Source organism: Somniosus microcephalus, chromosome 11 (genome assembly GCF_052327205.1).
Source record: "Somniosus microcephalus isolate GS21.2 chromosome 11, FLI_Smic_1.0, whole genome shotgun sequence".
NCBI lineage: Eukaryota > Metazoa > Chordata > Chondrichthyes > Squaliformes > Somniosidae > Somniosus > Somniosus microcephalus.
In genome coordinates, this window is record NC_140997.1 from 26,687,700 (window position 1) to 26,713,756 (window position 26,057).

The 26,057-nt window shown below is 50.2% G+C and overlaps 1 protein-coding gene across 1 annotated transcript in view; it reads right to left on the reverse strand.

Moving 5' to 3' along the window:
- Nucleotides 1-25,839, reverse strand: part of LOC147110414 (large ribosomal subunit protein uL3-like) — a 37,471-nt gene extending 11,632 nt beyond the window's left edge. Inside the window, exons 1-5 of the mRNA XM_086000391.1 lie at nucleotides 25,738-25,839; nucleotides 25,294-25,486; nucleotides 22,497-22,665; nucleotides 18,158-18,293; nucleotides 7,963-8,149 (exon numbers count right to left, since the gene is read on the reverse strand). Coding sequence (XP_085856517.1) covers nucleotides 7,963-8,149; nucleotides 18,158-18,293; nucleotides 22,497-22,665; nucleotides 25,294-25,486; nucleotides 25,738-25,740 — 688 coding nt within the window. The 5' untranslated portion in view covers nucleotides 25,741-25,839. The remainder of the gene's footprint in view (nucleotides 1-7,962; nucleotides 8,150-18,157; nucleotides 18,294-22,496; nucleotides 22,666-25,293; nucleotides 25,487-25,737) is intronic.
- Between the last annotated feature and the right edge of the window lie 218 nt (nucleotides 25,840-26,057).

The window sequence follows — 26,057 nt, forward strand, 5'->3', positions numbered from 1 at the left end:
TCCGCCATACGGCCCCTCCAGCCTGCTCCGCCATACGGCCCCTCCAGCCTGCTCCGCCATACGGCCCCTCCAGCCTGCTCCGCCATACGGCCCCTCCAGCCTGCTCCGCCATAAGGCCCCTCGAGCCTGCTCCGCCGTACGGCCCCTCGAGCCTGCTCCACCGTACGGCACCTCCAGCCTGCTCCGCCATACGGCCCCTCCAGCCTGCTCCGCCATACGGCCCCTCCAGCCTGCTCCGCCATACGGCCCCTCAAGCCTGCTCCGCCATACGGCCCCTCCAGCCTGCTCCGCCATACGGCCCCTCCAGCCTGCTCCGCCATACGGCACCTCCAGCCTGCTCCACCATGCGGCCCCTCCAGCCTGCTCCGCCATGCGGCCCCTCCAGCCTGCTCCGCCATACGGCCCCTCCAGCCTGCTCCGCCATACGGCCCCTCCAGCCTGCTCCGCCATACGGCCCCTCCAGCCTGCTCCGCCATACGGCCCCTCCAGCCTGTTCCGCCATACGGCCCCTCCAGCCTGCTCCGCCATACGGCTCCTCCAGCCTGCTCCGCCATACGGCCCCTCCAGCCTGCTCCGCCATACGGCCCCTCCAGCCTGCTCCGCCATACGGCCCCTCCAGCCTGCTCCACCATTCAATAAGATCATGGCTGATCATCGACCTAGCCTGTTTCTGTGCTGTAAATTTGGAAAACTAGCTTCAATTTCACGAGACTCCATGGCAGACCTAACAGGATCACTGGTCAGAGAGCTGGGTGTGGAGACCAACATCAGCAATTTGTGCCCTGCTGGTTTTCCCGCCCTTAAAATAACAGCCAAAACAAATCGCACAGCTCGGAAAACGGGCAAGCTCACCTCAGCACCCAATTCTCTAATGGATGTCCGTGTTGAGTGAGACTCTGCCAGACATGGAGTCTCAGAAAATGTACCGTAATATTTCATGTCTCGACGGCGTTCTGTAGTGTTCTAGTAACACTTCCTCGAACTTATGCACTACGGTTCAGCTTATACACCCCCACCATTCCACTTATGCTGACAACTGTTTGCATATAATTCAATTACTTACAATGTTTGGTCAACTATCAAACATTAGAATGAATGATGTCCTAAGGGAGTCCAAGCCCCACTAACATTAGAACATTTCCTTTGCAGTTAGTCCATCGGAGAATAAAGCTGGCTCTGGATCCTGCGCTCCCAGGGAGTGAGTGCAGGTGGGAGAATGTTGTAGTGTTCTGGCAAAACTGGGCGCCCTTTGAGCTTGGCTGCCAACTCGGATTGGTGAATTTTACTGTAGAACTTGTAATTAGTGCTAAAGCCTTTACTTTCTGTCACTAATCTTTAAACAGTTGAAAAACAATGGGGGAAAAATTCAGCTGGTTAGCGCCTCCCATTAGCGCCTGCAGAGGGAGGTAATGGGGCGCTGATGCAGTACTGGTAATGGGGAAGGAAATGTAGTCCCTTCTCCTACCGTAGAGAGCCTCTGTGACCTCCCGGATGCAGAGATGTTAGCTATGTCTCCTGTTGCAGCAACGCACGACAAATAAGCCCCCCCCCCCCCGCCGTTGCGCCGTCGGTACGAGTTACCGTCGGGGACTTCAACACCAGGCAGATCGTGACGTCAGTGAGCGTGCAATGCTCACTGGGCGCCCGATCTGCAAAACTGATTTTCGCCACCTACCTTAGCGCCTCGCCCCGACAGCGACAGGGAGAGGAGGCATCAAGTAGGCGGATGCCGGCTTCAGGGACATTATTTAAAGGGATCATGAGTAATGAGTCACAGCTCTCAGGTTAGTGCTGTTTCACTGCTTCCTTGTCAGTTTGACATTGTGAAACAGTTTAATTCAGTAATTTAAAGATTCTTTTGTATCAGGGGTGCTGTGGTAACTAAAAAGTAGTTACATTTATTCTTACAAAATATCAAGCTGCTTGGTTACATTAATGGGGGCTGTACTGGCAGTCGACCTCGCCCTCCAGGATCTACTGAGGAGGGAGCAGAGGCAACGAGAAAGATTGGAACATGTGGCCAGCGGAAAGAGGAGGGCCATCAGGGCTCTCAACAGGAGGCCTTACCCTCCGAGGCTATTCCGAGAGCAATTCCCCTACCTCCAATTAAGTGAGGAGCGGTGTATTAGAAGGCTTCGCTTCGCCTAGGAGGTGGTCACAGAACCCTGTCACCTCCTGCGCCCAGACCTCCAGCCTCAGACCAGAGTGACCACGGCTCTCTCAGTGGCAGTCAAGGTCACCGTCGCCCTCAATTTCTGCGCCAGCGGATCCTTCCAGTCTGCAACAGGAGACATAGCTAACATCTCGCAGTTCACTGTCCATCACTGCATCCGGGAGGTCACAGAGGCTCTCTACGGTAGGAGAAGGGACTACATTTCCTTCCCCATTACCAGTGAGAAACAGGACGAGCGTGCATGCATGTGACTTTGCCAGGATATCGGGATTCCCCATGGTGCAGGGCGCAAATGACTGCAACCTTTGCGGGCACCGCATAACAATCCTGAGATCTTCCGTAACCACAAAGGCTACCACTCCCTGATTGTGCAGTTGGTGTGCAACCAGACAGCGAATCCTCAATGTGAATGCCCGCTATTCTGGCAGCAGCCACGGTGCCTTCATCCTACACCAGACCAGTGTGCCAGCACTCTTCCAGCCACCACATCAAGCTCGCGGCTGGCTGCTCGGAGACAAGGGCTATCCGCTCTCCACCTGGCTCATGACTCCCCTCCACAACCCCAACACTCCTGCCCAACACTCATATAATGAGAGACATGCCGCCAACAGGAACATCATTGAGCAGACCGACGGGGGGCTCAAGCAACGTTTCCGCTGCCTTCAGCACTTGGGAGGAGCCCTCCAGTACTCGGCTAAGCGGGTGTCTCAGTTCATGGTGGTCTGCTGCATGCTCCACAACTTGGCCATCATGAGGGCCTAGCCCTTGCCACCAGGGATTGCGGAACCACCTCAGGAGGAAAAAGAGGGAGAGTAGGAGGAGGAGGAGGATGAGGAGGAAGAGGAAGAGGAGGAGGACAAGCGAGGGAGGAGGAGGAGGAGGAACAGGAGCGAGGGAGGAGGAGGAGGAGGAATAGGAGCGAGGGAGGAGGAGGAGGAGGAACAGGAGCGAGGGAGGAGGAGGCGGAACAGGAGCGAGGGAGGAGGAGGAGGAGGAGGACAAGCGAGGGAGGAGGAGGAGGAGGAACAGGAGCGAGGGAGGAGGAGGAGGAACAGGAGCGAGGGAGGAGGAGGAGGAACAGGAGCGAGGGAGGAGGAGGAACAGGAGCGAGGGAGGAGGAGGAGGAACAGGAGCGAGGGAGGAGGAACAGGAGCGAGGGAGGAAGCGGAGGAACAGGAGCGAGGGAGGAGGAACAGGAGCAAGGGAGGAGGAGGAGGAACAGGAGCGAGGGAGGAGGAGGAGGAACAGGAGCAAGGGAGGAGGAACAGGAGCGAGGGAGGAGGAGGAGGAACAGGAGCGAGGGAGGAGGAGGGGGAACAGGAGCGAGGGAGGAGGAAAAGGAGCGAGGGAGGAGGAGGAGGAACAGGAGCGAGGGAGGAGCAGGAGGAGGAACAGGAGCGAGGGAGGAGGAGGAGGAGGAACAGGAGCGAGGGAGGAGGAGGAGGAGGAACAGGAGCGAGGGAGGAGGAAAAGGAGCGAGGGAGGAGGAGGAGGAGGAAAAGGAGCGAGGGAGGAGGAGGAGGAGGAACAGGAACGAGGGCGGAGGAGAAGAAACAGGAGCGAGGGAGGAGGAGGAGGAACAGGCGCGAGGGAGGAGGAGGAGGAACAGGAGTGAGGAAGGAGGAGGAGGAGGAACAGGAGCGAGGGAGGAGGAGGAGGAACAGGAGCGAGGGAGGAGGAGGAAAAGGAGCGAGGGAGGAGGAGGAGCAACAGGAACGAGGGAGGGAGGAGGAGGAACAGGAGTGAGGAAGGAGGAGGAGGAGGAACAGGAGCGAGGGAGGAGGAGGAGGAACAGGAGCGAGGGAGGAGGAGGAGCAACAGGAGCGAGGGAGGGAGGAGGAGGAACAGCAGCGATGGAGGAGGAGGAGGAGGAACAGGAGCGAGGGAGGAGGAGGAGGAACAGGAGCGAGGGAGGAGGAGGAGGAACAGGAGCGAGGGAGGAGGAGGAGGAAAAGGAGCGAGGGAGGAGGAGAAGGAACAGGAGCGAGAGAGGAGGAGGAGGAAGAGGAGGAGGAACAGGAGCGAGGGAGGGAGGAGAAGGAACAGGAGCGATGGAGGAGGAGGAGGAGAGGGAACAGGAGCGAGGGAGGAGGAGGAGGAACAGGAGTGAGGGAGGAGGAGGAGGAACAGGAGCGAGGGAGGAGGCAGTCACTCAATCGGCCTCATCAGACTGCGGTTCAAATAAATTAAACCCCGGATCCCCGTTGTTCACCACATTCCCATCATTCCATCCCTGTCGCAAGCCATATCACAGCGCAAAGCTGAAATGAGAGACTCCACAAAAAAAATCCAAACTGAATTAATAATCAGCCAACACATATTTATAACAACGGACTTTCAGAAGGCTTTCGATAAGGTCCCTAGCGTGCAAAATTAAGGCACATGGGATTGGGGGCAAGGTATTGACTTGGATAGAGAACTGGTTGGTGGACAGAAAGCAAAGAGTTGGAATAAACGGGTCGTTTTCCGAGTGGCAGGCAGTGACTAGTGGGGTACCACAAGGATCGGTCCTAGGACCCCAGCTGTTCACAATATATATTAATGATCTGGACGAGGGAATTGGATGTAATATCTCCAAATTTGCAGACGACACAAAGCTGGGTGGGAGGGTAAGCTGTGAGGAGGATGTCGTGAAACTCCAGTACGATTTGGACAGATTGGGTGATTGGGCAGAAACATGGCAAATGCACTATAATGTGGATAAATGTGAGGTTATCCACTTTGGTGGCAAAAACAGGAAGGCAGATTATTATTTGAATGGCAATAGATTGGGAGAAGGGGAAGTGCAAAGAGACCTGGGTGTTCTTGTGCACCAGTCGCTGAAGGTAAGCATGCAGGTGCAGCAGGCGGTTAAGAAGGCAAATGGTATGTTGGCCTTCGTAGCAAGAGGGTTCGAGTACAGGAACAAGGATGTCTTGCTACAGTTGTACAGGGCCTTGGTGAGACCGCACCTTGAGTACTGTGTGCAGTTTTGGTCGCCTTACCTGAGGAAGGACGTTCTTGTCATGGAAGGAGTGCAGCGAAGATTCACCAGGCTGATACCTGGGATGGCAGGAATGACGTATGAGGAGAGATTGTGTCGATTGGGCTTATATTCACTGGAGTTTAGAAGATTGAGAGGGGATCTCATCAAAACTTATAAAATTCTGTCAGGCCTGGACAGACTAGATGCAGGAAGGATGTTTATGATGGCCGGGGAGTCCAGAACCAGGGGTCATAGTCTAAGGATAAGGGGTAAGCCATTTAGGACTGAGATGAGGAGGAATTTCTTCACCCAGAGAGTGGTGAACCTGTGGAATTCTCTGCCACAGAGGGCGGTGGAGGCCAGTTCATTAAATATATTCAAAAAAGAGTTGGATATATTTCTTAAGGCTAAAGGGATCAAGGGATATGGGGAGAAGGCAGGGACAGGGTACTGAATTTGGATGATCAGCCATGATCTCATTGAATGGCGGAGCAGGCTCGAAGGGCCGAATGGCCTACTCCTGCTCCTATCTTCTATGTTTCTATGTTTCTAATATTAACTATTCACCCTTGTGCAATCCCTTAGTGCCTCTCGTTACTGTGCCTTTGCCTACACTAGTGCTTCTACAAAGTGTTGGCCCCACTGTGGCTGGTGGAAGGCTGCCGAGTGTCTGTGCAGGAGACTTCAGATGGCCTTGCAGGACGCCCTGGACCAGCTCTGGGTCTGGAAGGCCCAGCTGTAGACTGCACCACCTCAGCATGGCAGCAGTCTGGGCTAGCTGGATGACAGGCAGCGACAAGGGCAATGGCAGAGTAGCAGTGGTGGGAGCAGGAATGCTGTCATCCTGAGAGAGGACAGCAGCTTCTGCTCCACTGACCCACCGCCACTCGCCCGAGGCAGCATCTCAGCATCCCTAGCAATCTGTTGGAGCACAGATTGCTGGCCTGCTGCTACACCATGAAAGCCCCGGTTGACGTTGGTAGACCCAGCCACGATAGCAGCAGCCAGAGCTTGTGTGGCATCAAGCTGAGACAACATTACAGCACAAAGACATTGCGTCACTTCCACCTGTGCTGCAATGGAAGCTGCCAGATCGCCCATCACACGCGGCATCAGGTCTGGGTCACCACGGTCTCTCTGGGAGTCTACCATCCTTTGCAGCCTAGAAATGATGGTCTCCATGGTGTGCAAAGAGCCTTGTGCAATGTTGGAGGCGGACTCCTCCATGCTCCTTACCATTGCCGAGAGGCTCTCGGGCACCCTTGCCATTTCACCTATCATGTCCGTGAGCATGCCCATCACCCTTCCTCTAAACACCTCCCCATCAAAGTCTTCATTTGAGTCCTGTGCAGCAGAACTCGCGCACGAAATCGCTCTCCGGGGAGCTGGCCCCTGAGCTGCCCTTTCCCCCTGGCCTTGCTGCAGCCCGCTCGTCCACAGTGTCTCACCCTGTGCAGATCCTGCTACTATACTAGCCTCTAAAGAATGCGTAGTGCCAGTATCTGAGCTGGTGTCTGCGGGTGAGACATGCAGTGACGCGGTGTGTTCTTCCTCTTCCTCTTATCCCGCCTCGCTCTCTACGGTGCCCTCAGGAACAGGCTGCTCACGTGCTTGCTGATTATCTGAAAGCATAAAGGCACAAGAGTCAGGTTAAGGTGAGGGGAGGGGGGCAGGAAGGGAGAAATTCATGGAGACAGCATGATTAGCTGGAAAGTGCAAAACGCTTGTGTGGTGAGGGGGAGGTGGAATGTGAGAAGAAGGAGTAGGGATGAACATACCATTGTTGTCCCCAAGGGGGTCAACGTCGCCGGTGGCCACGGCGCCCACCACCTGGCGCCCAATAATCTGCAGCACTCGATTCTCCAGCGGAGACAGTGATTGGGTGTCGGCTTGTCCCCTGCCTGTGCACTCCCTCCTGTTGTGAGCCACCTTGGCCTGCAAGAAAAAGGAAAGTGTGTGAGTGAGTGTGGACCAATGTGTCTGGATGATGTGCCTGCCATAGCTGAATAGCTGTCATTGTGTGCAAGGTGTGAGATGTGGGTGTGAGTGTTGGTAGGTAGAGATTGATGGTGGGTGAGTGCTGGGGGTGTGGTGCTTTGGGCAGCGTGTGAAGACTGTGGTTCAGATGGTATGGAACATTTGTTGAAGCATTCACTCACCCTGACCACCCGAGTGAGGTCTTTAAATTTCTTCCTGCATTGTGTATGGGTCCTGGGGACCACAGTGTTGCCCAAGATGTGCTGGGCTACCTCCCTCCACATGGTGCGGAAGACTTGGGGCAAGGGTCTCCTGCCACTTGCCGGGTACAGCGCCGCCCTCCGTCTCTCCACAGTGAACACCAACGCCTCCAATGCTTCATCACAGAATCTGCGGGCTCTCTCCCTGGGGCGTGGATCTGCCATCAGTACAGCTGCTTGAGTCGACCGGCTCCTTCTACTTGACCTGTTGCTGCTTGCTGAGACAGCTGCACAGCCAGCAATGCTGAGAATGAAGTTCTACAGCATCAATGAACCTCCCCTTTAAGAACTGGAATTAGCCTGTGGCAATGATGACTTGCAATTAGACTGCACGCGATATTGGTCCACCCTTTGATTGTAACGCCAATGAGTTTGGGCTTTAATGTTTGATTTAGCTCCAATCATTTCTTTGAGCAGTTAGCATGAAATTTGCTGCAGTCTAAAGTATGGCGCTAATTCTCAAACTTTTCTAAAGATACCGCCCATTCCATTTCTAGCCCAAGGTTTTTTAAATGGGGCGACTGACTTTCATATTATATTTAAAGATTGCAGCAGAATCCTGGAGGGTTAACAAGTGTCTGAGTTACCTTTGAATCCCTTTCCTTTGGTGACACCAATTACATCTATCATTTCATTTTGATGAAAGATAGTGCTCACTAGGATCTGTTTTTCCAGTTTCTCGTGTGCCCAGTCCGCTTTCTCCGCAATGGTTCCTCCATTCAATTGGATTTCCATGATGTGGGCCTTTTTCTGATGCAAAGGCAGCAGTCTCATCTAATGGGGGAAAAAATGTTAAAAGGTCAAGTGACAGCAGTACCATGACCTAAGCATTTAATTTAATGGGATTTTGTTCCTTATCCCCTCTACTCTGTCTCTCTGTGGTCAGCCCCTACATTCAGCCTGGATATTTCAGCTAATTAGATGGTAATTTAGGAGTCATCTTCAGTCTACCCCCTTGATCAATGCAATCTATAGAATGGTACATCCTGACCACAGATGATTCTGTTAAGAAGAAAGAAGTTGAATTTATATAGAGCCTTTCAAGACGTCCCAAAGCACTTCACAGCCAATTATGGGGCAGGTTATCAAAACTAGATGAAGTCAGATTATGAATGTTAAAGGAGAGAGGATTTGAGGTTAGATCGTCAAATAAAATTTTTCTTAAATCCTATCAAATGCAAATTCAGAGTAAGTTCAGAGACAAGTATGGGGACTGAGGTACGGCACGTAACACTGCAACAAGGACGCCATTCCAAACAGAACAAGCTTTTGGATTGATCTTTATAATTAGCCCCTATTTCCCTGAAGATACCAATTTGAATCCAGCCTACAGAAAAAGCGCAAGGACTACCTTATGGACCTTCCTTATGGTCCTTAATAACCAAGGTTATTAATGGTAAAAGTGAAATGATTCCTAGCAGTACAAAAAGCACCCCCTAGTGGAAGTGAATCCATAGTATGAAGGTAGCTCCAGACTTTTACTGGATTAAAAGTTTACCATCACCATTTTCAAAAGAATAAATGGAGACATAGGAGTTGAATGAGGGTAAAAAGTTAATTTGAGTTACAGCTTAAAGATTCCAGTTCCTGGGAGGGTAAAGAGCTGGTGCAAGATTGGATATTCCACCCAGCTTGCAGCAAAATAGGATCCCTCCCCCTCCCCCGCCCCTCGGTATCATCTTCCATCAGTGCATGCTCAATCTGGCAGTGATTGTCTCCAAGCAAAAGTATAAAAATAAAGTATGGACCAACAGTATAGTAATTAAAATGCTTGCTTCACAACCTTGTGACTTCTTCTTCTTCTTTCCTGTGGTAGTAGCAAAGCAAATCAAATACCAATATCTAAGTCAGATGTCCAGGCCAAAGCTTCTGGTGTAACAGTGTGGATATCTTGTAGGCTGCCTGCGAATTTCCTCTGAGGGCAGTGCTCAATGATGTGCTCCAGGGTCTGATTAGGAGCTCCACAGTCACATGATGGGGGTGCTTTAATCTTCCATCTATGGAGAAGGTGGCAGCATTTACCATGACCGGTTCTGAGGCGGTTGATGGTTGTCCACTGTTTGCGAGGAAGGTTTGATCCTTCAGGTTGTACTGTGGGGTCCTCTATAAGGAATCCATTCCATATGTCGCAGTTCTTCCAAGCATTTCGCCATTGGTCATCAAGGCTGAGGGGAGGTCGCTGAAGGGCTTTGGCAACAGTCCAAAATGGCCTTCTAGATTTGAGACGGGTTGGTGGTAGGTTGTTCAAGTCAGCCTGGATCGACATGTCTTTGCTGGTGTAGCAGTTGTATTCTCTGGAGACTACATATTCGCGGCGTAGGTATGGTGGTGCGATGTTTGCAAGCACGGGCAGCCAAGGTGTTGGTGTCGATAAAAGCGTACCAGTGATAATTCTCATAGTAGAATTCAGCTGGACATCAACGGATTTGACATGCGGACTTGATAGCCATGCCGGAGAGTGGTACTCCGCTGTAGAGTACACCAGGGCGAGTGCTGCCGTACGGAGGGTTTATATGTGACTATAAAATTGTGGTACAGTTTGAATCTGTTAGCCATACGTCTGATGAGATTCATCAGTTGCTCAGAGAATCCCTCACCGATCACTAACCCTTATTAGTTGAAATTCCTGTCAGAGAAATAATTCACTTGCCCTGACTGTAAGAGCCTGCATTATTGGTGCACTGTCATCTCCAGACTCCAATGCTCTTTTTGCCAACCTCCTGTATTCAGCCCATCATAAGCTGCAACTCATCCAAAAACTCTGCCACCCACATCCTATCTCATTCTAAGTCCCCTTTCCCCTATCACCACTGTCCTTGTCAACCTTAATTAGCTTCCTATTCCCAATGCATTGATTTCAAAATCATTGTCTGAATCTAAAAATCTCTCCATGGCCTCACGCTCCTTACCTCTGCAATCTTATTCAGCCCTATGATCCTGCTTGCTACTGCCGCTCTCCCAACGTTAGACTCCTTTGCAAACCGCCTCCCCCCCCACCCCCTACTCTCTATTCCAACTTACGCCTTAACTGTGGAATGCTCTCCCTAATACCTTCCATCATCCTACCTTTCTCCCTCCTTCAAAAGCCTTTTGCATTTTAGGTGCTATATAAATGCAAACTGTTACTGTTATTATTATATGTAATTTGGTTCATGGGAAAATGATTAATATGGTAAACCATTCTAATCCAGAAGAAAAACAGAGATTGTGTCGATTGGACTTATACTCACTGGAGTTTAGAAGATTGAGAGGGGATCTCATCGAAACCTATAAAATTCTGTCAGGCTAGATACAGGAAGGATGTTTCTGATGGCGGGGGAGTCCAGAACCAGGGGTCATAGTCTAAGGATAAGGGGTAAGCCATTTAGGACTGAAATGAGGAGGAATTTCTTCACCCAGAGAGTGGTGAACCTGTGGAATTCTCTGCCACAGAGGGCGGTGGAGGCCAGTTCATTAAATATATTCAAGAAAGAGTTGGATATATTTCTTAAGGCTAAAGGGATCAAGGGATATGGGGAGAAGGCAGGGACAGGGTACTGAATTTGGATGATCAGCCATGATCTCATTGAATGGCGGAGCAGGCTTGAAGGGCCGAATGGCCTACTCCTGCTCCTATCTTCTATGTATCTATGTTTCTATGAATCACCAAAAACCGAGTAAGTTACTCGATGAAACTTGGCTCTATCCCTTGTTCTATCTATAAGATGGACTACAACTTCAATGAGAAATCGCAGCAGACATAATGTAACATACTAATTGTGGACTGTATTACAATGATGTGATAGATGCTTACATCAGATTTACTTTTATGGCCAATCCCATCCCACAGTTTCTGAAGTCCAGAATGTGTCCTGATTTTATCCTCTCTGGCCCACTCTCCTGAACATTGAGGCATTAGTCCAGCAAAACCTGGCACAATAATACATTTTTAACAATACATGCAGCAGGCAGATTTAGAACTGATTTAAAAAGTTTCCTGATCAGTATCCATTAGACACTCAACAAAACCATAGGTACCCATGCAACGCAGGCAGGAAAACAAAAAATCCCAATAGCTAATCAGTGCTTTTGCTAATCTATACATTTTTTGAAGTTTGTGCTGTATTTACCTAAAATTTGTGAGCATAAATTCAGAATGAAAATAACAATAAACAGTGTCCTGGCCAGTATTTATCATTCAACCTGCATTAAAAAAAATTATCTGGCCATTATTACATTGCTGTTTGTGGGACCTTGCTGTGCACAAATTGACTGCCACATTTCCTACATTACAGCAGTGACTACACTTCAACAGTACTTAATTGGCTGTAAAGCACTTTGGGACTTCCTGAGGTTATGAAAGGTGCTATATAAGTGCAAGTCTTTCTTTTTCTTTAAAATTTGAATGATTGTCATTACATTTATGAATTGCACTAAATGCAGTGGCCCGGAATTCGCGGTCAGCGGCAAAAAGAAAGTGTTCGCCGTGGCCCGGAGGTAAGCTTCGCACAAGAATCTCGCGATCTCTGTGTCAAGAACTTCAGGTTTTCCGACATTCAATTCAAATCAACGGAGTATAGTGGGGATCCCCTAGTGCGAGCTGCTGTGACGTCAACAAGCTGTGTAAGCAGCCAATCAAAATGCAGAATTCTCACAGACTGCGAACAAGGACGTGAGTAAACTCTTAAAATGCTAACTTTCAAATTTTAACAAGTTTTTTTTTAAGTTTCTTAAAATGTTTTAATTTTTATTAAAATGGATAAATTATACACTGCACCAAATTAAAATCAGTTTTTCAGGCCCTTGCCATTTATTTAGCAGTTAACACGCAGTTAAAACCCTAGTTACACCTAATCCCTTTGGGTCTAACTTTGAGTGGGGAATTTAACAGTGGCCCAGAAATTTGGGTCGGGGGCTTCCCGCGGGTGCAAGCCCCCGACCTGCACTTACTTTGCACGCCTGCCGTTGAGCTGTGGGCCCGCGTGGAATTCCGATCCGGGGCCTGCTCCAGCTGTCGGCGTGCAGTGCTTGCGTATCCCGGGGCGCAGTTAGTTCGATGTGGCCCCTGAGATCACGTGGGCCATGGGGAGCCAATCAGAGCAGGGAATGCTCCATTCATAAGATTGACAGGAAGAGCTGTCAAAGCTTATAAATACTACGGCCCTAAACATCACTAAATCTTCAAATAATTTTTTTTTTAATCACATTTTTAAATAAACTATAAATTACATGAAATAACTATTTTAAACAATAATTTAAATATTTGAAAAAATTATTTTATTTTCTAACGGGGCTAAAAATAAACTTACCTTGCTTTAAAGTATTTAAAAATAATAAACCTGTGGAAAAATGTTTTAATTTTAATTAATTCACCACTTACCTTGTAAAAAGCAGGCCTTACACCTGCTTTTTACATGTCTAACTTCTGGAGACTTACCCTCCCGGGAAAACCTGTAAAAAAACCTAAGTGCGATGCGCACGCGCAGCCTCTCCCACGCACGTGTTCGACCTCTGAACCCCTGCTTTCAGGGGAACGAAAGTGCCGGTTTCCCGCACATGCGCAGTGCATGCAGGAAACCAGCACTTCCATTGGGCTTACGGGTGAATACCCTGTGCGTACTCACCCGTGGAGACTCGAATTTCTGGGCCAGTGTAATTACTGCGGAAGAGCTGAAGTTTTCGTCAGTTTCCCTGATTTGAGAGATTACACTGATTGCTGACTCTGTGTGGGGGGAGGGGGGGCAGTATCAATTCCTGATATAAGTATATTTTGCTACATCTAACTTCTTTGCAACTTAATTTGTCAGTACCATACAGTTGTTTTGAAATTTGAAAAAAGTGATTCTTCTAATATTGGTAAGATCATACTGTAGCCCGCTCAGATTCTGGGCTTGGGCTGAGGCACAGTGCTTAAGGTGCAATAGCATAGGCTTGAAATCCCAGCAAGTGGCTGAAGTGAGTTCCAACAATTCTCGGCCAAGCCACTAGTTGCAAAGATGCTGTCTACTCTGTCTTAAATATGTAACATGCTAGACAGTCAACATGGCAGTGGGGAAACACTGTGTGTATGTAGATAAACCTGTATAATCCCCTTTTAACTGCTGTATTCACCTCCCCCCGCAAGACAGTTGCAAGCTGAGAGGAATAAGGCATGTTCAGACTTGCCTGCTGCTGCGAGAAGGAAAACCAATCAGGTTTCAGCAGGTGACCAATCCGTGAGTCATCACAGGTTCGCGGGCTTTACGAATTCAGTACTGTATTGTGAGAGTTGGAGTAAAGACCTATTTCTTGTAGCTCGCTGTGTTGCCTATTTCTTTACGCGGGAGACCGTAGTCCCCCACATTGGTGACCCCGAATGTCGGCGGCCGAAGCCCCCGACTCACGCAGCCCTACAGAGGCCAGCAACGACCCGACGGCAACCAGCAGCAGCCCGATGTCGGCCGGCGCCGTGTCCTTGAAGCTCCCCACCTTCTGGGAACACCAAGCACCGGCTTGGTTCGCACACACGGAGGCCCAATTCACCCTTCGCAGGGTTCAAGACGATGAAGAAAGGTACCTCCACGTAGTCTCAGCACTAGCAAGCTCCACCGCCGCCGAAATTCTCGACCTGCTGGGGAACCCACCACAGACCGGCAAGTACTCAACCATTAAGGGCCGCTTGCTGCAGGCTTACGGCCTGTCCAGTGAGGAGAGGGCCCGCAGGCTTCTCTCACTACCAGGCCTCGGCGACTCTACCCCGACCCAGTTGATGAGCCGAATGCTTGCGCTCCTGGGCTCGGAACCGCAGTGCTTCTTGTTTCGGGCCCTTTTCCTCAGCCTGCTTCCTCAGCAGGTACAGACTGCCCTCGCGGGGTCCCCGATCACGGACTGCGTACAACTGGCAGCCGCCACGGACAAAGTCTTCGCCGTCGCCCAACTCGGCTGTGCAGCCGCGAGGCTCCCCGACACCACCGAGCGCGCGCCGCCACGCTAGGCCGCAGAACTATGCTACTACCACGCGCGTTTCGGCCACAAGGCCCAACGCTGCAGAGCACCCCTGCTCTTTCGATCAAACCAAGATGGCCGCCCGGCCCAACGCACCAGCCCCGCGCCGCCGCCTAGGCCCGCTCGACCGCACCCCCGCCGCCATGATGGCCATCGGCACCGCAGGTAAACTGCTGTACATAACCGACTCCCTTTCAGGGCGCAGATTCCTCTGCGACACCGGAGCCCAATGCAGCATAATTCCTGCCTCCCAGCTCGACATCCAGGCAGGCCACAGCGGCCCACCCCTCGTGGCGGCAAATGGCGCAGCCATCGCTACTTTCAGAAAGCGACGGGCCGAGGTTTGTTTCAACGGCCAGCGATTTACGTGGGATTTCGTGACAGCCTCGGTGGCACATCCCTTGCTGGGCGCCGATTTTCTTTGCGCCCACGGACTCCTGGTCGACGTCCGCGACAGGCGCCTGATCGACGCAGCAACTTTCGCTTCACTGGCCTGCCAGCAGAGCAACAGCCCGGCCCTCATCGGGTCCTGCTCCGCCCCGGCGCATGATGACTACGCCCGCCTACTCGCAGATTTCCCGAGGCTCACACAACCGACCTTCTCAGCCGCGGCAGTCAAGCATGGTGTCGAGCACCACATCGCCACTACGGGACCACCAGTGTTCGCCCGAGGCAGACGCCTGGACCCAGCCAAGATGGCGGTGGCCAAGGAAGAATTCGCCACGATGGAGAAACTGGGCATCATCCACCGCTCGAACAGCCCCTGGTCATCCCCCCTCCACATTGTGCCCAAGCCGGGTGGTGGCTGGTGCCCCTGCGGCGACTACAGACGGCTCAACGATGCCACCACGCTCGATAGATACCCCATTCCGCACATCCAAGACTTCTCGGCACACCTAGCAGGAAAGTCGGTCTTTTCCAAGGTCGACCTGATTCGCGGCTACCATCAGGTCCCCGCCCACCATGATACGTCCAGAAGACGGCGGTCATCACCCCCTTCGGACTGTTCGAGTTCCTGCGCATGCCCTTCGGGCTCAAGAATGCCGCACAGGCCTTCCAACGGCTCATGGACTCCGTCCTACGGGACCTGAGCTTCCTGTTCGTCTATCTGGACGATATCCTCATGGCTAGTACCAGCAAGGCCGAGCACATCGCGCATTTGCGCTCTCTTTTCCAGCGCCTCAGCCAACACGGGCTAATCGTCAACCCGGCCAAATGCCAGTTCGGAGCAGCCCAAATTGACTTTCTCGGCCACAGAATCTCACCAAGGGGAGCCATTCCCCTACCTTCCAAGGTGCAGGCGGTGGCGGACTTTCCCCAGCCCACCTCGGTCAAGGCGCTGCAGGAATTTTTGGGGATGGTCAATTTCGATCACCGTTTCGCGCCCAAGGCCGCCTCACTCATGCGCCCCCTCTACGAAGCCACCAGGGGCAAAACGGGCAAAGTGCAACTCACCTGGTCCGGCGGGATGGCGACAGCCTTCCACCAGACCAAAAGCGCCTTGGCCAACGCCACACTACTGGCCCACCCCATCCCGGGCGCCAAGACCGCCCTCACCACGGACGCCTCGGATTACGCCGTTGGCGCCGTCCAGCAACAGTGGGTCGAAGGCGCGTGGCAGCCACTGGCATTTTTCAGCCGACAGCTGCGCAAGAACGAGCAGGCCTACAGCACGTTCGACAGAGAGCTCCTGGCCCTGTTCCTGGCGATCCGGCACTTCCGTTTCCTTCTGGAAGGCCGGCCGTTCACTGCATTTGTGGACCACAAGCCGCTCACTTTCGCCATGGCCAAAGTAACCGAACCCTGGTCCGCGCGCCAACAGCGCCAACTCAACTTCATCTCGGAGTTCACCACGGACATCCGCCACGTCGCCGGCAAGGACAATTTGGTGGCCGACTGCCTCTCAAGACCCTCGCTCCACGCAGTGCACCTGGGCGTCGACTACGCCAGCATGGCGAGAGACCAGGCCGCCGACGCGGAGATCCAGGCCCTCAGGACGTCAACCACCAGCCTCACTCTGGCCGACATCCACTTCCACGCAGCAGGCACAACCCTCCTGTGCGACGTCTCAGTCCCCTCGCCTCGGCCGGTCGTCCCATCTGCCTGGCGCAAGCGAGTTTTCGACATCATCCACGGCCTCTCACATCCAGGGATGCGTGCGTCTCAGAAACTCATGTCCGCCAAGTTCGTCTGGCCTGGACTCCACAAGGATGTGAGAGACTGGACCAACACATGCGTGGCGTGTCAGCGCGCTAAGGTACAGCAGCACACCAAGGCGCCATTGGAGTGTTTCCCGGTGCCCGAGAGGCGTTTCGACCACGTCCACGTCGATCTGGTAGGCCACTTGCCGCCATCGCACGGTTTCACACACCTGCTCACGATCGTCGACCGCACCACCAGATGGCCCGAGGCGATTCCCCTCGCCTCCACCACCACGACCGACGTCGCGCGAGCATTCGTCTCGACATGGGTGGCCTGGTTCGGCGTGCCGACCGACATATCCTCGGACAGAGGCCCCCAGTTCACCTCCCACTTGTGGAATGCCATCACCGCTGGCCTCGGCACCAAGTTGCACAGGACAACAGCCTACCACCCGCAGGCCAACGGGCTCTGCGAGCACTTTCATCGTTCCTTGAAAGCCTCCCTCCGCGCCAGCCTGGCCGACACCAGCTGGATCGACAAACTACCCTGGGTCCTCCTGGGATTGCGCACCGCGCCCAAAGAGGACCTCCGCGCCTCCGCGGCCGAGATGGTCTACGGCCAACCGCTCAGAGTACCAGGCGACTTCCTCCCCCTGACAACGGAGCCGTGGTCGGCCGCCAGACAGCTTTCCCTGCACCAGGACGCGGCCCAGCAATTCCGTCCAGTGCCCACTTCGCAACATGGCCCGCAGCCGTCCTACGTGCCTCGAGACTTACGACATGCGGAGTTCGTCTTCGTGCGCCGGGACGCGCACAGAGGCCCGCTGCAGGCACTATACACCGGCCCCTTTCCAGTATTGGAGACGGGGGACAAAGCTTTTCTTATCGACGTCGGCGGGAAGCCGGACCTTATTTCAGTAGACCGCCTCAAACCGGCGCACCTGGACCTCAGCTTCCCATTTCGGCCGGCTCTTCCCCCACGGCGGGGCAGACCTCCCGCGTTGGCGGCGGCCCCACAAGAGGACCAAGACACACCAGAACCTTACTTCCCGGCCGCCGCCCCACCTTCGCCGGCAGCCCGTCCAGCCAGCCCACCGGCAGACCAGCCGCCAGACCAGCCGACGAACCAACCGGCCAACCTCCCAGACAGCCCTCCTCACACGCCAGATGGCTACTACAGCCGCTACGGCCGCTTGGTCAAACCTCCGCAGAGACTGACTTTTACAGTTAACGAGGATTCTGGGGGGGCGTATTGCCACATTGGGGAAACACTGTGTGTATGTAGATAAACCTGTATAATCCCCTTTTAACTGCTGTATTCCCCTCCCCCCGCAAGACAGTTGCAAGCTGAGAGGAATAAGGCATGTTCAGACTTGCCTGCTGCTGAGAGAAGGAAAACCAATCAGGTTTCAGCAGGTGACCAATCCGTGAGTCATCACAGGTTCGCGGGCTTTACGAATTCAGTACTATATTGTGAGAGTTGGAGTAAAGACCTATTTCTTGTAGCTCGCTGTGTTGCCTATTTCTTTACGCGGGAGACCGTAGTCCCCCACAGCAGCACTGCCTCTGAAATCATGTTGGTACCTACTCTGCTCCCTGTTGTGAAAGGTACATAAATATGAGTGGTTACAAATGGGAAAGATAAATATGGACAATGGAGAAACAATACAGTTTTCACCTGAGTATGAACAATGACTCTGATGATCTTGCAATACTTCTTCATGGATTCAAAATCTTTCTCCAGTTGTTTTCTCCCCACCTCGTCCTGCCATTTCTTGCTGTATTTAGTAAAGGCTTTCTTCTTGCTCTTATACCTAATTGTACAAGGAGATATGACATGTACAGTAGCATATGTTATATTGAACATATACTAATTATCCAGTTCAAAGTCATGAGACCAAAAGTCCCATCAATAAGTTATATCACAAGCCTGGATTTTCCAATTGGCTCTTCTCAATTTATGGGCAGAAATCAAGAGGCCCCAAGTGGAATACTGGGCAGAGTTCTGTGATGCACATTGACAGGCAATCGGCCATGGGTGCAGGCAATCGACGGCGGGTACAGGTGATCGGCTGTGGTTACAAGCAGTTAGTCGGTCGCCCAAAAGTCAAAGTCATAGAATCATAGATTCATAGAATGGTTACAGCATAGTAGGAGGCCATTCAGCCCGTCGAGCCCGTACCGGCTCTCTGCAAGTCTCACTCCCCCGCCCTTTCCCCGTAGCCCTGCAAAATGTTTTCCTTCGGGTACTTAGCCAACTCCCTTTTGAAAGCCACAATTGAACCTGCCTCGACCACCCTTTCAGGCAGTGCATTACAGATTCTAACCACTCGCAGCATAAAAAGGTTTTTCCTCATGTCACCTTTGGTTCTTCTGCCAATCACCTTACATCTGTGTCCTCTGGTTCTTGGCCCTTCCGCCAATGGGAACAGTTTCTCTCTATCTACTCTGTCCAGACCCCTCATGATTTTGAACACCTCTATCAAATCTCCTCTCAACCTTCTCTGCTCTAAGGAGAACAACCCCAGCCTCTCCAGTCTATCCACGTAACTGAAGTCCCTCATCCCTGGAACCATTCTCGTAAACCTTTTCTGCACCCTCTCTAAGGCCTTCACATCCTTCCTAAACTGCAGTGCCCAGAATTGGACACAATTCTCCAGTTGAGGCCGAACCAGTGTTTTATAAAGGTTCATCATAACTTCCTTGCTTTTGTACTCTATGCCTCTATTTATGAAGCCCAGGATCCCGTATGCTTTTCTAACCACTTTCTCAACCTGCCCTGCCACCTTCAATGATTTGTGCACATATACCCCCGGTCTCTCTGTTCATGCCCCCCCTTTAGAATTGTATCCTTTAGTGTATATTGCCTTTCCTCGTTCTTCCTACCAAAATGTATAATTTCGCACTTTTCTGCATTAAATTTCATCTGCCACGTGTTCGCCCATTTCACCAGCTGGTCTATGTCTTCTTGAAGTCTATCACTATCCTCCTCACTGTTCACTATACTTCCTAGTTTTGTGTCATCTGCAAATTTTGAAATTGTGCCCTGTATGCCCAAGTCCAAGTCATTAATATATATCAAGAAAAGTAATGGTCCTAGTACCAACCCCTGGGGAGCACCACTGTATAACTTCCTCCAGTCCGAAAAACAACCGTTCACCAATACTCTCTTGTTTCCTGTCACTTAGCCAATTTCGTATCCATGCTGCCTCTGTCCCTTTTATTCCATGGGCTTCAACTTTGCTGGCAAGCCTATTATGTGGCACTTTATCAAACGCCTTTGGAAATCCATGTACACCACATCAACCGTATTGCCCTCATCAACCCTCTCTGTTACCTCATCAAAAAACACGATAAGTTAGTTAAACACGATTTGCCTTTAACAAATCTGTGCTGGCTTTCATTAATTAAACCACACTTGTCCAAGTAACTGTTAACTTTGTCCCTGATTATCGTTTCCAAAAGCTTCCCCACTACCAAGGTTAAACTGACTGGCCTGTAGTTGTTGGGTTTATCTTTACACCCTTTTTTGAACAAGGGTGTAACATTTGCAATTCTCCAGTCCTCTGGCACCACCCCCATTTCTAAGGAGGATTGGAAGATTATGGCCAGTACCTCCGCAATTTCCACCTTAACTTCCCTCAGCATCCTAGGATGCATCCCATCCAGTCCTGGTGACTTATCAACTTTAAGTTCAGACAGCCTTTCTAGTACCTCCTCTTTATCAATTCTTATCTCATCCGGTATCTCCACGACCTCCTCTTTCACTATGACTTTGGCAGCATCTTTTTCCTTGGTGAAGACAGATGCAAAGTACTCATTTAGTACCTCAGCCATGCCCTCTGCCTCCATGCGTAGGTCTCCTTTTTGGTCCCTAATCAGCCCCACCCCTCCTCTTACTACCCGTTTACTATTTATATGGCTACAGAAGACTTTTGAATTCCCTTTTATGTTAGCTGCCAGTCTATTCTCATACTCTCTCTTTGCCCCTCTTATTTTCTTTTTCACTTCCCCTCTGATCTTTCTATATTCAGCCTGGTTCTCACTTGTATTCTCAATCTGACATCTGTCATACGCGTCTTTTCTTTGCTTCATCTTACTCTCTGTCGCTTTCGTCATCCAGGGAGCTTTGACTTTGGTTGTCCTACCTTTCCCCCTCATGGGAATATACCTCGACTGTACCCGAACCATCTCCTCTTTAAAGGCAGCCCATTGTTCTGTTACAGTTTTGCCTGCCAATCTTTGATTCCATAAGAACATAAGAAATAAGAGCAGGAGTAGGCCAATCGGCCCCTCGAGCCTGCTCCGCCATTCAATAAGATCATGGCTGATCTGATCCTAACCGCCAATCTACTATCACAGAACCATCTCCTGAATCTAACAGAATTAGACACACGAAATAGGAGCAGGATCAGGCTACACGGCCCCTGGGCCCGCTCCGCTACCCACAGGGCCATGTCCGATCCGAACCTAGACTCATGTCCAAATTCCTGCCCACTCCCCGTAACCCTTAATTCCCTTTACTTCTAGGAAACTGTCTATTTCTGTTTTAAATTTATGTAATGATGTAGCTTCTACAGCTTTTTGGGGGGGCCCGGGCCCGGGCCAGATCCGTTCTCAACCCAGTGAAATTGGCCTTCCTCCAATTAAGTATTTTTACTCTAGATTGCTCCCTGTCCTTTTCCATAGCTAGTCTAAACCTTATGATACTATGATCACTGTCCCCTAAATGTTCCCCTACTGACACTTGCTTCACTTGACCCACCTCATTCCCCAGAACCAGATCCAGCAATGCCTCCTTCCTTGTTGGGCCGGAAACGTAAATCGGACCCCAGATCTTTAAAAGAGACGTAACGATGCCCTGAGGAAGGTAACCACGGTCTCCTGGAACTTGCTTGATTGTCTTATGAAGTCAGTGAGGAACTTCCCAGAGCTTATCCTGAAAGTGACAAGTTTTTTTTTTCCCTCTGGTTTTGCTTCATTCCCCTGGAGTTAGCCCCTGGAGAATGGTGCACAAGCTTTCGCTGTCCACTAGATAAGGTGAACTTTGATGGCTCGAGGGGCCAAATAACCTACTCCTGCTCCTACGTCTTATGTTCTTTCCTCGCCCTTCTTTTTGAATGTTCATTTTTGCACTTTTGTATGTCCCACAAATGTCCTGCCTGTGCAAAAAAAGTCAAGCTGCAGATCCGCCATGACCTGTTTGAATGGCGGAACTCAGGGGGCTGAATGGCCTATTCCTGTTCCTATGTTCCTATGCAATCCAGTGAGAGTGTAGATCTTCTTGATGCAAGTAGTGAGAACCATTAAAAAATGTTTGTACGCGCTGGGCATTAGGAATGCTTAAGCTCCACAGTCAAGAGAGGAAAAAGAAGATTAAGATGGGCGGGGGGCGGTGGTGGGAAGGGGTAAATTGATATATGTAAAGAATTGAATGGTATAGATAAAGTGAACCGAGAATATTACTTCAAGTTAAGTCTGTTCAGTAGGACCAGAGAGATACATTTAAGTTAGTGAAATTAAAGTTTAAAGCAGATACTAGAAAAATATAAGTTTGAGGCCATCACATTGAAGCCACATAGTCCTCCAGATTTCAAGTACTGTGTCTAGTTTAGGTCCTCAAAGCACAAGGGAACCATCCAAGCCCTGGAAGTGATAGAGAGAAGGGCCTTGAGGTTCTTTACTCAAAGGCTGGTAAACATTTGGAATAGTCTGGCAAGTGAGATGACAGAGTTAAACACATTAGGGGGATTCAAAATACAATTGGATGCTGGGATGGGAGAGCAACACATTTTGATGGGCCAAATGGTTTCTTCTGATCCTTGGCCTTTCTTATGGTTTGCAGGGAGCTTGTGTCCAAACGGGCTGTACCCCCAGCGAGATGTGGAGCGCCAAACGAGCCAGGGGCCAGAAAATTTACAGCGTGTCTTCTTTTGACCAATCACCCACTCATATTTATCTGTACACATGAACTTCAGAAAGGAGATATTAAAACAAAAGAGAAAAATTCTTATTACCAGTTCTTGTAGAAACGCCGCTTGCACTCGTCACTGATGTGTTCTGCAAAGATTGTCTTAAATGTCCGCAGTCCCCTTGGAGTCTCCACATACCCAACAATCCCAACCACTACCAATGGTGGAGTATCAATTATAGTAACAGCTTCTACTACTTCTCGTTTTGAAATCTCTGTAATATTAAAATATCCAGTTCAAAAACATGCTCTACACCTCAAAAAAAATAGCTCAGAGTGGATAGAAAGGTACCCACTTCGCAAAATCATTTGAATAATAGTTTTCTGTTTGTTTGCTAATGCTTATCATTATGTCGCTCAATAAGTACAGATGGGGGAAGCTAATCCACCTATTAGACATTGCTGCTTGTGGGACACTGTTGTACACAAAATGCCTGCTGTGTTTGGCTGCATAACATAGTGTCCCTGAAAGTCCACAAACCTACCAGCAGATTTGGTGTGGGCGGAGCTTCGCGGAGGTGGAAATTGGGGTGGGAATTAAGGCGGGCCCCCATTACGCCTATTGGATGTATCGCTGGGAGTTCCTCAGTGGGTAGGTGGTTGTTGCAGCCTGACATCAGACATAGAGATGGTACTGGCCAGATGGCATTGCCCACTGGAATTCCCACTGGTGCCGCCTTCAGTGCCCCCACAATACTGTATGCACCCTACTTTTCATTGGTGGCAGAGGAGTCCACGAGAGTATTTCAGGCCAGTTTCATGTGAAATCAGCCTTCCTATAAAGAGGCCAGTTTGAAATCTGCACTCGAATCTTCAGCAGGACCTGATGGCTCTTCCCCCAGGCAGCTGGCCACCACCACATTTTCCAGACCCCCTCCCTCCCCCACCTCACCAAACGGGATTCCCCCAGCATTCCGAAGGGACCGCTCCTTCCGCGACACCCTGGTCCACTCCTCTAGCACCCCCAACACACCTTCCCCTTCACCTGGTACCTTCCCGTGCAAGCGGAGGAGATGCAACACCTGCCCTTTTACCTCCCCCCTTCCCACTGTCCAGGACCCCAAACACTCCTTCCAGGTGAAACAGCGATTTACTTGTACTTCTCGCAATTTAGTATACTGTATTCGCTGCTCACGATGCGGTCTCCTCTACATTGGGGAGACCAAACGCAGATTGGGTGATCACTTTGCAGAACACCTCCATTCAGTCCATAAGGGTGACCCCGAGCTTCCGGTCGCCTGTCACTTTAATTGTCTGCTCCACTCCCACTCAGGCCTCACTATCCTCGGCCTCTTGCATTGTTCAAATGAAGCTCAACGTAAGGAACAGCACCTCATCTTTCAATTAGGCACTTTACAGCCTTCTGGACTCAACATAGAGTTCAACAATTTCAGACCATAACCTCGGCCCCTATCCTTTTTTTCCATTTATTTTATTTTATTTATTTATTTATTTATTTTCCCTCTCCCACATGACAGCTGTCTTTCATTCTGCCAGTGCCATTTACACTTCATCTAGAGCCATCTTTTGATTCTTAACTCATCCCATTACCATCTCCTTTTGCCTTGCACCATCTCTTTAATCTCTCTTAATGCCTCTTAAAGTCTCTTAATCTCTCCTGTCTTCCATCCTATCACAGACCTTCCCTTTTGTTCTTTCCTCCCCTCCCCCCTTTCCCTGCTCCTAAACTTGCTTAAAAATCTGTTCCATCTCCAGCTTTTTCCAGTCCTGACGAAGGGTCATCGACCTGAAACGTTAACTCTGTTTCTCTCTCCACGGATGCTGCCTGACCTGCTGAGTATTTCCAGCATTTTCTGTTTTTATTTCAGATCTCCAGCATCCGCAGCATTTTGCTTTTGTAAACGGGTGCCCCAGTTGCACTAACACTGGTGCAAGCAGCCTGAAAACAATGTGCAAATTGCCTGACCCTGGAAATTTTGGAGGGGGTCAGGCACTGTGCTCCCAGGTGCATTGGAAGCCATGCTCCGCCATTGTTACAATAGTGGAGTGGGATCACAGGTGACGGCACCTCCAAGCAAGTTGTTGTAAGTGAAGCATATGTTAGAAATTGTACCCAAAACAGTCATTAACAGCAAAATATAATGTAAGAGATAGTGCAAAACCCAAACCTAATAATAGGCAATAACAACAGAAAATGCTGGAAATACTCAGCAGGCTAGGCAGCATCCATGGAGAGAGAAACAGAGTTAACGTTTCAGGTCTGGGACCCTTCATCAGAACCAGTAATAGGCAGTCGTATGGCATTAATGACTGACATTAAAGAAAGAAAAAGAAATAACTTGCATTTATATAGCACCTTTCACGACCTCAGGATGTCTCAAAGTGCTTTACAGCCAATGAAGTACTTTTTGAAGTGTAGTCACTGTTGCAATGTAGGAAACGCGACAGCCAATTTGCGCACAGCAAGCTCCCACAAACAGCAATGAGATAACGACCAGATAATCTGTTTTCTACCTCAGTACTGCACTGGAGTGTCAGCGTAGATTTTGTGCTCACGTCTCTGGAGTGGAACTTCAACCCACAACCTCCGGCCATGGATCAATGGGTAGCAGTCTCGCCTCTGAGTCAGAAGGCTGTAGGTTCAAGCACCACTCCAGCACAAGATCTACACTGACACACCAGTGAGGGAGTGCTGCACTGTCGGAGGTGCCATATTTCAGACAACATGGTATTACACGGACAGAACATTACACGGACAGAACATTACATGTACAGAACATTACACGGACAGAACATTACATGGACAGAACTTTACACGGACAGAACATTACATGTACAGAACGTTACAGGGGTCAACGCAGTAAAATAAGTCAAATCCTTACTCTGGCCAGGTCTTTGTATTTCCCGCAAAATATGAGTCATGCCGGCTTTGTAGCCCAGGAAAGCTGTCAAATGCACAGGCTTGCTGGGATCATCCTTAGGCCAGGTTTTCACTTTCCCTCTGTGTCTGCTACTTCTCTTACGAGGAAGAAAACCCATGTGCCCGTGCCTGGGGGCCGAGAACTTGCGATGCGACTAGAAACAGAAACACTTTTTAATTTAAAAATAAAACAAGGCCACCAACACATGCAATCTACCATTGAAAATCCACGTCGTGAACATGAGGGCTAGGGTTTCTGGAAAAGGTTTCCTTAAAGATTGCAGCAACTGTGCAAAAGTAGGAAAAATATAAAATATACATTCAAATCCACTATTACTGCTAAGCTAAGAAAAAAATCTCCATTTCAAATCGTACTTTTTAAAACTAAAAGAGGAAGCATACAAACCATGGTGTGTACTGTGCACTAGCGAGCAGCTGAAAGAGACAGTTTCCAAGTGCTGAAATAAGCTCATACTTAAGATGTTACTTAATATAAAATCACAAATTTAGCTCCTGGCTCCATCAGTCCATGTATTGATTTCAGGAGCAGGGAGGTTGCCCAAGTTTGACATCACAACAGTTGCAAACACTGAAATGCCAGGTGCCACTGACACTGTTCACTAAATTACAAATGTCCACTGGCTACTTTAGAAGATGATTATTTGCATCCTTTTCCCCTCATGAGATTCATGACCTCATGAAAATAAAAGGAATAATAATAGTTAG